Genomic DNA, 12,156 nt, shown 5'->3' on the forward strand with positions numbered 1-12,156 from the left:
CCACAAGGTGGCATCCCGCCCCATCAGATGGTACTTCACAGGAGTCTCGCTGTCTGTTCCGACCAATGGAGCGCATGCGCAGTGTGGCCCTGGATCATGCTAACAGTGATGTCAGGGTACAGGCTACAATTTGTTGTGTGTCCCGCACACTTCGGCAGCGTCATCACATCGACTGTTCATGAGGCGTCAGTGCCTGTTTTGAGGAAATATCCTCCCTTCTCTAGAAGCAGGCAATCCAAGTGGTTGCTATGTGGAAGATCAGGGACTGCTGGTAAAGCCGGTATTCCTGGTTACGAAAAGGGGCGGGACTTTGCATTGTGTTCTAGACCTACGAGCCCTCAGCAAGTACCTCAGAGTCTACATGCTCAGAATGCTCACGAGCCGCCGGCTGTTACAGCGATTGGCTGGTGGCGGTGGAGTCGAGGGGGCAAGCATTGTTACACATATCCATGCTACTGTCCCATATTTAATCTCTAGGCTTCATAAGAAACCAGAATAAGAGCTGTCTGACTCCAGCTCAGTGCATTCTGTTTCTGGGTCTCGAGCTAGACTCACTCGCGTATCACGCTTTTCTATCCCCACGGAGGGTGTCTGGGTTATTGCTTTGCTTAGCCACATTTTGGCTGGGGAACACTGTGCGCTTACGCCACTGCCTATGCCTACTGGGGAAGATGGCTTCTGTGAGGAAGTAATTCCCGTGTGGCTATTGTTGATACTGTGCTAGCCCCTCACCTGGACGCATCTCGCAGCCTTAGCCGATCACTTCGGGTGTCTCTGATAGGCCTACGGATCTTGACCCAGTGGTGGGACCCTCTGTTATTGTCAGGGGGCTCCTATGGGCTGAGTTGTATCCTGCAAGGTGATCACGACAGATTATCCAGAGTTTCTGGCGCTCAAGCGCATCCCCCTGATTTTGTTGGGCCGGCTGGCGGCATGCATCAACAGATGGGGAGAGACTGTCTCCCTCCTAACCTTGGCTCGCTCCCTATTGCTGGAGAGCAGTGCGCACATGCTTTCGCTTTGGAGGATGCAGATCTTTTATCTATGTTGGACCATCTCTCTCAGAAGTGGAAGCTCTCTCAGGTATGGGACATTATTGGCAGGAGGCGATGTAGATCTTTACGGATGGGAAATGAGGTACAACACATGTTTAGCCCCTGGGCTTGTCGAAGAACGGTATTAAATTGAAGGAATGAATCCAAGCCTCACGCTTATCACCTGTGGAAGGCGGGCTTCCAGGGAGGTGCAGATTTCATTGGCCTTGTCAGGCATGATTGTAGATCCTTCAACTGTGTGACTCCATATAGTATGTTGTACCTCTTTTCCCTCCTTCAGGGAACAGTAGTTCTAGTCATAATGTTACGATCGGTACATAAAACATTTACATTTTTGTCATTTAGCAGATGCTCTTATCCAGAAGTGCATTCATCTTATGATAGCTAGGTGAGACAAGCACATATCACAGTCAAATATGCAGGATATGAACCGTGTATTCCAGCTAAACAATGGATATATAGCGTTTTGCAAAAAACACATACAATCTATGAATAAAAAATCTGAGAACAGTCATATTTTACACACACACATGAAGGTACCCATAAGCAATTATACAAAAAATTGGTGAATATAACGTTTTGGAAATAAAGTTTTCATTTCCAGGTACAAACCAAGTGTGATGGAGAGAGAAGGTGGGTGTGTGAAGGCCGGTATATTTCTGCTTGGGAGAGAGGGTGGCCCGGAAGGGTAAGAGCCTAATTACACACACCTGAATATAATTAGCTTGGAGGTTAGGTGGTGGCTGTTTTAACCTGGCTTCGGCCAGATCTGTTTTTTGGTCTGGAGCAGCAAGAGCTGACATGCAGGGCCCTCCTAATACTGGGAGGGAAATTAAACCCAACTGGACAGGAACCTACCGGATGTTACTTGGCCGTAGACCTGATCCCAATAAGGGCAAGTCTGTTGGATCTCTGTTCTCTTTTGTTGGATATGCCGGTAAACAGCTTAGCTGTCCATTAGCAGAGAGGGACCGGAAGACCCATGTAGAAAGGCTCAAAGTGGAGCTAGGTGTTGGTTTGGTTTTATTGTTACTGTTACACTCCTCGTGTGGAGAATGACCGGACCAAGGTGCAGCGTGGTAGGCGTACATTTTCTCTATTAATGTTCCACCAAAAACCAATAAGCAACACAACGAATGTAAAACTTCGTAGTGCTAAACCTGCAAAAAAAACAACAAGCGCACAGTTCTGTAAGGCTAAGAAACTATACAGAAAACAAGATCCCACAAAACCCAAAAGGAAAATGACAACTTATATGTGATCCCCAATCAGAGACAACAATAGACAGCTGCCCCTGATTGGGAAACACACACGGCCAAAAGCAAAGAAATAGAAAACATTTTCCCACCCGAGTCACACCCTGATCTGACCTAACCAAACATAGAAAATAATAAGGAACCCCCCCCCCCCACCCCCACCCCCACCACCATTTTTGGGGTTGATGACACAAACAAACCAAAATATATTTTTTATATAAAAATAAAACTATGAAAAAAGGGGACTGAGCCTTTAAGATAATAGTTTTTTGTTGTTGTTGCACAATGTCTCTCTGTGCATTTTACCAGTAGGCCTATGGTCTCTTAACTACCCACTGTGGATAGGCCAAGTACCCCCAGGGGTCCTAGTACCCTGGTTGGGAACCACTGTACTATAATGAGCCTTTAGCTGATCAGTGGGCAACGGCCGGCCCCCCTACCAAGATGGGCCAGCTGAGCTGGGGTCATGCAAACTCAAATACAGCATCAGTAAAGAGACCTGCTGGGCCTCTGTCATCGGAAAGGGTGCCTGTAAACGTTGAAAAAATACATTCTACATTGTCACCTCACTCAAAACTTCCTTTTTTTGGAAGGCTAAAACCATGATTTGGTAAAACAGTAAAGTGCATTATCCACAGGATTCCTGTAATGAAAGTGTCTGCCCTGCCCCTGCGCCCTCGCCTCCTCCCCCATCCATGCACTTGAAAGAAAAATGTGTTCCGATCATGTAACATTTCAAAATGCAATTACAGGAAAAACACAGCCTTGGAAGCTTCGCCCCCATGTCCCTGTCGAAAAGAGGAGGGCCTCAGCTTTCTGTAGGTATAATTTGCATTTCCCAATATTCAACTCAATAGCAACTATTTTACAACCAATATATTTTATATGGCTTTGAGACACAGTATGTCCCAGTCCGCCCCTGAACATTTATCAAAATACTCCAAACTCAGTCCATATGTCTAACTTGACTGCTGACAATTAACAAGCTTTCATAAATAACCCATATTCAGTGTTTCATAGTGTTAATCATCATTGTACTTGAACCATCATCAAGTCGTTGTAGACCGTGAGATACACAATACACTCTCTTACCTTCCAAAACACTATTCGCTGTGATGAGTACGACCCCCGGCTCCTTCTCAGTTTTCATCTCACCGTCAAGGTTGTTGTTTTGTCGTTTTGTCAGTCACTTCAGAGTCAGAGGTTGCTGGACACAGACCAGAAATGCTATGTGAAGCTATGAGACGGTGTGACAGAGACTCGTGAGGCTTTGTGGGATGTGTAGCATGAGTGGTTACTGTCACAAAGCCAGCCAGGCCCCACAGGTAGAGGGTACAGGGGACTATCAATGAATAACATTTCACAGTCTTCTTAACCAATCACAGTGGAGTTGGTCACTTATGCTTGAGGTAAGAAGGGGGGGGCACCTTTGATATTTAAATGTAGATGACAGATTGAACGAAGGACCTTCCACTTACCAATGGACTATCTCACTGTTAAACTGAATGTTCTGCAATGGACCACCTTGGTTGTGGCTGCAGCACCAACTGCTGCAATGGCACTTAGCAGCCTGTGATATAACTCCTAAATTCCATCAAAGACAAGGGGTGGGGTGTGCAGCCATATATATTGAGCAAACAGTAACACCTTCAATGGCTAAGATGGCACCAACAGATGGCACATCGCCTAGAGCTGCTAAAAAACATTCTCTTTTTGTCTAGTGCTTTTCTCAAATGTGCTTACTCAGTTTGTTTTGTGCATCACTTCATACACCTGGGCAGAAATATTGGAGTATGAATATGAGTATGGGTACTCACTTTCCACCCGACTGTAACAAATTCCTGGAGACGGCGGAATAATGGTCACAGTTGTAAATATGTATATATTATAAGTATTGTTATTATTATATTTTATTTTTCTTGTTTCCTTCACACCTCCACTGTTGGAGCTTGGATCTTCAGTATTTCACTGTACACTGCAACTACATCGGTGACCGTGTGCGTGTGACTAAATAAAAATCTAATCTAATGCTTTCAACATACTTATGTTGCCACCCATGGAGTTTATCTCCCACACGTGGAACATTTCTCAGATAAAACTACAGCTCTGTCAGCCTTAAATACAGTACTTTCAAATGTACCACAATTGAAGTAAACAAACAAAAAAATGTGTTAGCATGAACCCAGTTCACCTCTAACCTCCTCAAAATCTCACACCTTTCCCAGAGCCCCCCATTGGCTCCCTTCTGCAGCCCCAGACCCTCAGCCCACCCCTACCCCTGGAGGGTAGCGCTCGTGGAAAGTTGTGCCATTGGTCTCTATCAGCTGCTTTGTAGTATTTTTAGGTCTGTCATCCCCTCGCCGTGGAAACCCTACACATCCCAGCCCCGAGGAGAGACACACAGAGTATAAAACAGACACAGGTTCGGGAGGTGAGATCGGTCAAGACATAGATGGAGAGAACACAGACAGACAGCCAGACAGATTTACCATTGCTGACAAAGCATCAACACCAGGTAGGAATAATTTATCTTTATTGGGATCCCATTAGCTGACACCATGAGGAAAACTAATCTTCCTGGGATCCATAAACACAACAAAAATACATTACTCTCTTACCAATCCATTTTTTAGGATTTATTGAGAATATCACTTGAATATGAGGCATGGCGTGTGTGTTTACTTCTGGGCATTATTACGATTCATTTGCAAGTTATTATCTGTATAGTTCAGTTTGAGGTTATCATGAAACTCTGCAAGCTGCTGCGATAAGACAAAGGGCTCAATTCAATCTGTTGCGCTGAAGATCCACTTTATAGTGCGATTGACAAAGGCAATGAAACTGCATTCACGGTAAACGCTGCATATGTCAGCTCAATCGGAAGTTACCGATACATTTTAAAGTTGATCTTCCAGGATACCTCGGCGATATGGATTGAATCCAGCCCTAACATAGACTAACATAAGACTAACTGTACAGACTGCTGCTACTGTATATGATTAACATAGCACACACTAAGACAACATCGTCTGCACATAGCACAAATCATCTGCAACTCACATATTGCTGTCACATTTTCAGAAACACACAGAGAAAACTTGTATTTTACCTTAATTAACATGTCAAGTGCAATAGCATGGTCTCTCTTCGTAATGACTTCGTCTGTCATTTATTTGATGCGTTTACAGAAGTATATTTGTGTGTATGAAGGGCATATGAGTACAGATGTATAGAGGAAGAAGATATCATAAAGCTACTATTTACCCACACTATCAATAGTAACCATCTGCTTTCAGGTATAATTTGATGCCTATATTTTTTCTCCAGCAGCATTGCCTTGAGTGTGAACCTTCTTTTTTACACCATTGTCTTTTTTGAAGATACCAAGTTTCAGTCTGAATTTAGTATTATTTGCCCTTCACTTCACAGTGCAGAGGTGCAGATTCAAATAACTTTCACTCTTATTGCAGTGTTATTATTTACACCTCTGTGTCCCAGGATCAGTTTTAATTGGTTTAATATTGTGTCTTTAATTAACAGTTATTTTTCTCTCTCAGTTTTCTGCTCCGATATAACCAAAACTGGAAACGATGGGCAATGTTCTTCACATGAGGTCTGTAGAGGTCCCTTTCCCAAAGAGATCCCTCAACCTCCGCAGCGTCCATTGCCCCCTCCCTACCAACAAGTACCAACAGCACTACTGCTACAACAGCAACAACAGCAACAACACTAAAGTGACCGAGGAGGAGTCCTACCCTCAGGCCACACAGAAGGCCTCAGGTCAGGAGGTCAAAACTGGGGAAAGTGGTGAAAAGAAAGCCTCCAAACCCCAAGATGGCCACTCTAAAGACACCTCAAAAACAACGTCAGACGACAAAAAAGGTCCGTCAGTTGTCCAGCAAGAGTGGAAGCTGTCACTAAATAACAGCAATATCATGAAAAGCCACAAAACTGTAGCGTCAACCGTAGCAACCAAAACGACAGTGGAAACTGTTGCCGGTGCGGCCCAGTCCAAGACTAGTTCTGTGTTTCAGAAATGGGCTGCCATGGAGTTGGAGGTCCAGAGACCCATGACCAAGCGACAGCTGTCAGATGAGTGCGCTGCTTACTCCCTCAGGGTGGTGAAGAAGAGTACAGTGAGGAGGGAGGAGGGGGACATACAGAGGGATGTGGAAGGACGAGCCCCGGTGAAGCCCAAACTCCAGCCAAGACCAAGGGAGAGCTCCAGTACAGTGAAGAGTGGAAGCGTCTCAAAAAAAATGCTCAAAAGGGAACTCTTTGCCACCACAGAAGTATTCAGCAGTGTGGATAACCATGCCATCAATACTGGAAAAGTCTGTTTCTAATAGTGTATTATTTTTGTGTGTGCATGTAGGATACCACTGTGTGTGTGTGTATGTGTATGTGTGTCTATGCATATATTTGTACATCTCTGCGTGCGTGTGTATATTTGTGCACTTAAATGCTTGAGTGAGTGTGTGTGAGTGTGTGTGTGTGTGTGTGTGCATTTAAGTTTATTTTTCTCCATAAATCCTGTTTGTTTTGCAGTTGCTCAGTCAAAAGATCTTCTCAGTTCCGACCATCACCCAGACCATCACCCAGACCATCACGCAGACCATCACAGAAGGAGCACAGAATGAGCTGGAGAAACTGAGAGCCATCTGGATCTGGCTCTGCCACAACATCGGTCAGTAACACACACACACACACACACACTTTTAACAGCCGTACACTCCTACACACCTTCTCAATTATCCAACCCACGGCTTACTCACGACAGCGCAGCGACAATGCAGCAACCTGCCAATAACATAACACCACTTAGAACACTGTGCATCAGAGAGCTTTACTCTAGAGCCCCATACTAAAAGGTAAGAGTTGGTCTCATTAGGCTCTTTACCATACTAGATATACATCCCAAACTTTCCATCCCTACACAGCTGTCCTAACAATGCTACCCTAAGGTATTTCCACTGCGTATATACAGGGATCAGCTGTTGGTGGATGGGACCTTGCGGTTCAACCTAACGAGGACAGACGTTCATTAAAATAGACATTCATTCATCTCACTCTGGGTCCACTGGAAATGTTAATGAAATAGCCGCACAGTTTCAGTCTGACGTGATAAGTGGCCTCGTTATCTAATTAAATGGGCAAGCAGTCCCGTGGTTATAGTGGGGGATTAAATCCTTATAATTCAATTTAAGTTACACTGTGTCTTTTTTCATATGTCCCAATGTTAGACATGGAGTCTTTCCAGGGAAGTTGATTGCAAAATACCTTGATCGTGACATTTTGAGTTATGCAAGATAGTGGCATAATTCTCTACATATCCTTCCCTAAATGTTATGGGGTGGGCGGTTCTTTTTGCAGAGTACGACGTAAGTGGCTACCTTGGCCTGACGGACAAGTTGTGCTCCCCAGAAAGGGTCATTGAGACGGGTCGGGGCGTGTGCTGTGGGTACTCCAGCGTCTGCATGCAGATGTGCCAGTAAGACAGCATTTGGTCCATTGAAAAATCATTTGTAAAAATCAAATAAAAACATCAAACATATTGACAATTGAGTGGTCTAAAATTGCATGCCATTGTCAGTAATAAACACATCAGGCACTCCACCCTTACATGTTTCCTGCTTATTTGCAGGGAGGCAGGAATCGAATGCCAAGAGGTGTCTGGCCATGGCAAAGGTATTGGGTACAGGCAAGGCCAGAGCTACCAAAACACCAAGTCTCTCCACATGTGGAACGCAGTGAAACTGGGAGGCCACTGGTATCTACTGGACGCATGTTGGGGAGCAGGGAGAGTAGACATGGACAACAAAGCCTTTATTAAGAGGTGAATATGAGTTCCAAGTAAAGCAATTGGCCTACATGATTGGTAACTGTGCTAGCACAGAGTTAAGTACATACTATACTGTTGAGCACAACATTTATTATGTTGACAAGCTGCCAATAGATGCAATTGAATCACTAAGAATAGCAAAGAGCTAGTGTCTGATTAGCTATTCTAAAATAAACCCTGTGGGTTATTTGTGCATGGAATGTCAAGAACCGTGTTACTTGATAATGATGAAAACAAGTAATGATGATTGCCACTCATTACAAAGGCTATTTTTGTAATGGACCAATTCTAACAAGGTGGTCCACAGGACCATACATACAACAGTACTAGTGCCAAATAAGACTGGAATTACCTCACTACAATCATGTAAAAATAGAGTTCCAAAAAGGATTCTCCGGCTGTCCCCATATGATAACACTTTTCGGTTCCAGGTAGAACACTTTTTAGTTCCAGATGTGGAAAGGGCTTTATAATGGAACCTAAAAGAGTTCTACCTGGAACCAAAAAGGGTTCTTCAAGGGGTTCTGCTATGGGAACAGCAAAAAAAAACTTTTAGGTTATAGATACCATCTTTTTATCAGAGTGTACTTGTGGAATTTATTTTAAAAACACTATTGCAACATCTCCCAAACATTGTCACTTTGATTAGCATTAGCATTAGCTTTTCTGCTATTAAGCCATTCTCCTTGTCGTCCAGGTACGATGACTTCTACTTCCTGACAGACCCTGAGGACTTCATCAACTCCCACTGTCCAGATGAGAAAGAGTGGCAGCTTCTGGACGATCCCATCCCACTGGAGGAGTTTGAGAAGAGGGTTCTAAAGACCTCGGAGTTCTACAGACTGGGTCTGACCCTCCTCCATCCCAAACACTTCCTGCTGGTCACAGGTCAGTCCTGCATCCATATAAAACAAAAATGGCGGCACAGTCCATAAAAAACTGGAGACTAGTGCTCAAGGTTGAATTATACAACATAAATGGTAGGCTAACACGTTGTTGAAAGTGGACACTGTTCACAGAAGTTATTCACAGTTAGTCATAAAGTAGTTGTAGATGAATATGTCATTGAAGAGTTACCATTGAAGAGGTACCATCATTCAGGCCTATACTGTACAATATGTTGATTTTGCTAATTGCTGTTTCTGTTTCTGGTCAGAAAATGGTGAGGCCTCGGTGTCCATGAAGTTCACCAAGCCTGTCGACTTCACCTACCAGATCTCTCAGCGGAGCGGCTGTGAACCCAAAGCGGTCAATAGCTCATCTGGCCTGCTCACTGTGACCCGGGAGAGCATGAGGTTACGACTGCTGCCCCCTACAGGTGGCACGTATGACGTCATGATCTTTGCCCGGTCAGGCAACAACTCAGGGACGTTCAGCTGGGTCTGCTCTCTCCTGGTGGAGTGTCCAGAACAGGAACCAACTGAAGAACTCCCTGAGAACCCCTTCTTGTCCTGGGGTCTGCAGCGGAGCGCAGAGAGCCTGGGGGTTAAGAAGTGCAGCAACGGAGCAGAGGCTGCGGTGTCGGAGACTGGCTCCTTCGAGCTTGTCCTGCACACCTCCAGACCACTCATGATGCTGTGTGAACTGACCCAGAAAGACCTTGATCCGTCCATAGCCAAGAGGTGTCTGGCAACTCAAATCCAATCTGACCGCCTCACCTGTAACGTCCTCTGTCCCTATCTAGGTTACTATCGGTTGTCTGTGTTTGTTCGGAACTACGAGCGGCCCCAAGACGGCTTCCAGAATGGAGGCAACTTCCTCTTGCACTGCACAGGAGGCACTATCAACCTCAATGAGCTCTTTCCCACTGCCCTTAGCACTGCTTGTGGGCCTGGCATCCGGACGCAAGACGCTGGCCTCTCCAAGTTCAGCCACACGGGGGCGCTGGTGAGCACCCAGCAAGGCAAATGCAACATTACCTTCCAAAACCAACAAGACCTGGAGCTCCACGCTGTGCTGTTCAAGGAACAACGCAAGAGACTGGGGCACCCACTCTGCCGGCACGTCTTCTTCACCTACAACAGCAGCAAAGTAACCATCAGCGTGGCCCTACCCGAGGCCGGAGTCTACAAGCTGGGCCTTTACGCCAAAACCTCCACTGACCAGGACTTCAGTCTGCTATGTGACTTTGTGCTGTGCAACAGCTCAGGGAGCAGCTGGCCTCCGTTCCCCTGCACCTACACAGCCTGGCAGAGGGGCAGCGTGCTGTTCGAGCCCCGCGGGGGTCTCCTGGAGCCCCTGTCCTGGGTGCTGTTCAGGGTCAGGGTGCCTGGGGCCCAGAGGGTGAGCGTGGTGGGAGAGCAGCTGATGGAGCTGCAGCTCAGTAAGAGCCGTGTGTGGGAGGGAGAGGTGTTCACCGGGGCCAGCATGTCCCAGCTCAAACTGGCAGCCAGCGGGGGTGGAGGGGGCTCCACTGACATGGCCATTATCATGTCCTTCGACGTGCTGAGCCAGCAGAACGAAATGTAAAGCGATAAGCAGGTGGGCGGGGAGGCGAGGGATTAATAAGAGACTGTATAAACAGGTCTTTTACCATAGCCTTGTTGAAGCACAGTAAAGCACGGATGGGTTAGGCTCAAGGAATAAGGTGCTCCATCAGAAATACCTTGGTTTGACAGAGGTACTGAATGGCATAAATGTGAAATGATTTGTAGCTTTCGTTTCTGGTTCCGATTTGTTTGTTTGTTTAGTTCATCAGAGAATTATACCTGACTATGCCTCAAAGTTTCCTTGCAAGGTGCTGTATGAAACACAAATTCATTCTTCCTGTGTATAATAATTATTAGTATGGACTTTGCTGCTCTGTATAAAAATGCATTTAGAATCATTACCATTTGTCAGAATCCTATTAAATTAGTAGTAACATGAATTGCTGAATGCTTTATGAGCTGTGCAATGATGGATGAAACAGTTATTATACTTACAGTACCAGTCAGAAGTTTGGACACACTCATTCAAGGGTCTTGGGTTGAGGTCGGGTGATTGTGGAGGCCAAGTCTTCACTATTATTCTACAATGTAGAAAATAGTAAAAATGATAGTTATTTTATCCTGTGCAATACTTTGATCCTATATTGTCTGTTACACGTTATTGACTTGTGTTTTTACTGCTAAAGAAGGTGCTAGTGGTTAGACTTTCAAGTTTTCAAAAGGTTCTGTTCTCTTGAAGGTTAATAAAACCCTTTTAAATCACAAATCATTGTTGTTTCCTTTTTTATTCAAGTCTTTTTTTGTCTAGATGGGTGTTTATCTCTATATTAGTGTCACGCCTTGACCTTAGTATTCTTTGTTTTCTTAGGTCAGGGTGTGACGTGGGTGATGTATGTGTTAGAGTGTTGGACTAGTAACCGAAAGGTTGCAAGTTCAAATCCCCGAGCTGACATGGTACAAATCTGTCGTTCTGCCCCTGAACAGGCAGTTAACCCACTGTTCCTAGGCTGTCATTGAAAATAAGATTTTGTTCTTAACTGACTTGCCTAGTAAAATAAAGGTAAATAAATAATAAATAAATGTGTTTTTTGCACTGTCTAGGGTTTTTGTATGTTCATGGGGTTGTTTACCATCTAGGTGTTTTATGTATGTCTATGGTTGCCTAGATTGGTTCTCAATTAAAGGCAGCTGTTTATCGTTGTCTCTGATTGGGAACCATATTTAGGCAGCCATTTTCTTTGGGTATTTTGTGGGTTATTGTCTATGTCTAGTTGCCTGTGTTTGCACTCAGTATATTATAGCTTCACGTTCGTTTTGTATAGTTTGTTTAGTGGTCTTCGTCTTCATTAAAGTATCATGTATTCTCATCACACTGCGCCTTGGTCACCTCTGTACAACGAATGTGACAATTAGACTCCCGTTGGATATGATTTCTTTCATTATTGACAGCTTATATGAAGGTGAAATCAGTGTCTGAAGCCCTTTACACCTTTAGCTTGTACTTGGCCTCTAGCACAGAAACTCATTTCATAATGAACACTATGTACTGATACTGTATGTCTAAGTAATGCAAC

At 44.7% G+C, this 12,156-nt stretch overlaps 2 protein-coding genes across 2 annotated transcripts in view; one reads left to right on the plus strand and one right to left on the minus strand.

Annotated features, from left to right (window-relative positions):
- The window catches only part of LOC115130879 (solute carrier family 4 member 11), a 42,719-nt gene extending 39,116 nt beyond the window's left edge, over window positions 1-3,603 (minus strand). The window contains exon 1 of the mRNA XM_029662433.2: window positions 3,404-3,603. Coding sequence (XP_029518293.1) covers window positions 3,404-3,461 — 58 coding nt within the window. The 5' untranslated portion in view covers window positions 3,462-3,603. The remainder of the gene's footprint in view (window positions 1-3,403) is intronic.
- A 1,115-nt stretch (window positions 3,604-4,718) lies between these two features.
- ky (kyphoscoliosis peptidase) lies at window positions 4,719-11,952 on the plus strand. Its single transcript, XM_029662436.2, has 7 exons — window positions 4,719-4,826; window positions 5,869-6,645; window positions 6,860-6,998; window positions 7,685-7,802; window positions 7,956-8,147; window positions 8,851-9,041; window positions 9,310-11,952. Exons 2-7 carry the CDS (start codon window positions 5,902-5,904, stop codon window positions 10,620-10,622), a joined length of 2,697 nt encoding a protein of 898 aa, XP_029518296.1. The 5' UTR covers window positions 4,719-4,826; window positions 5,869-5,901; the 3' UTR covers window positions 10,623-11,952.
- The last annotated feature ends 204 nt before the right edge of the window (window positions 11,953-12,156 follow it).

The sequence above is a fragment of the Oncorhynchus nerka genome, linkage group LG6 (genome assembly GCF_034236695.1).
Source record: "Oncorhynchus nerka isolate Pitt River linkage group LG6, Oner_Uvic_2.0, whole genome shotgun sequence".
Taxonomy (NCBI): Eukaryota; Metazoa; Chordata; class Actinopteri; order Salmoniformes; family Salmonidae; genus Oncorhynchus; species Oncorhynchus nerka.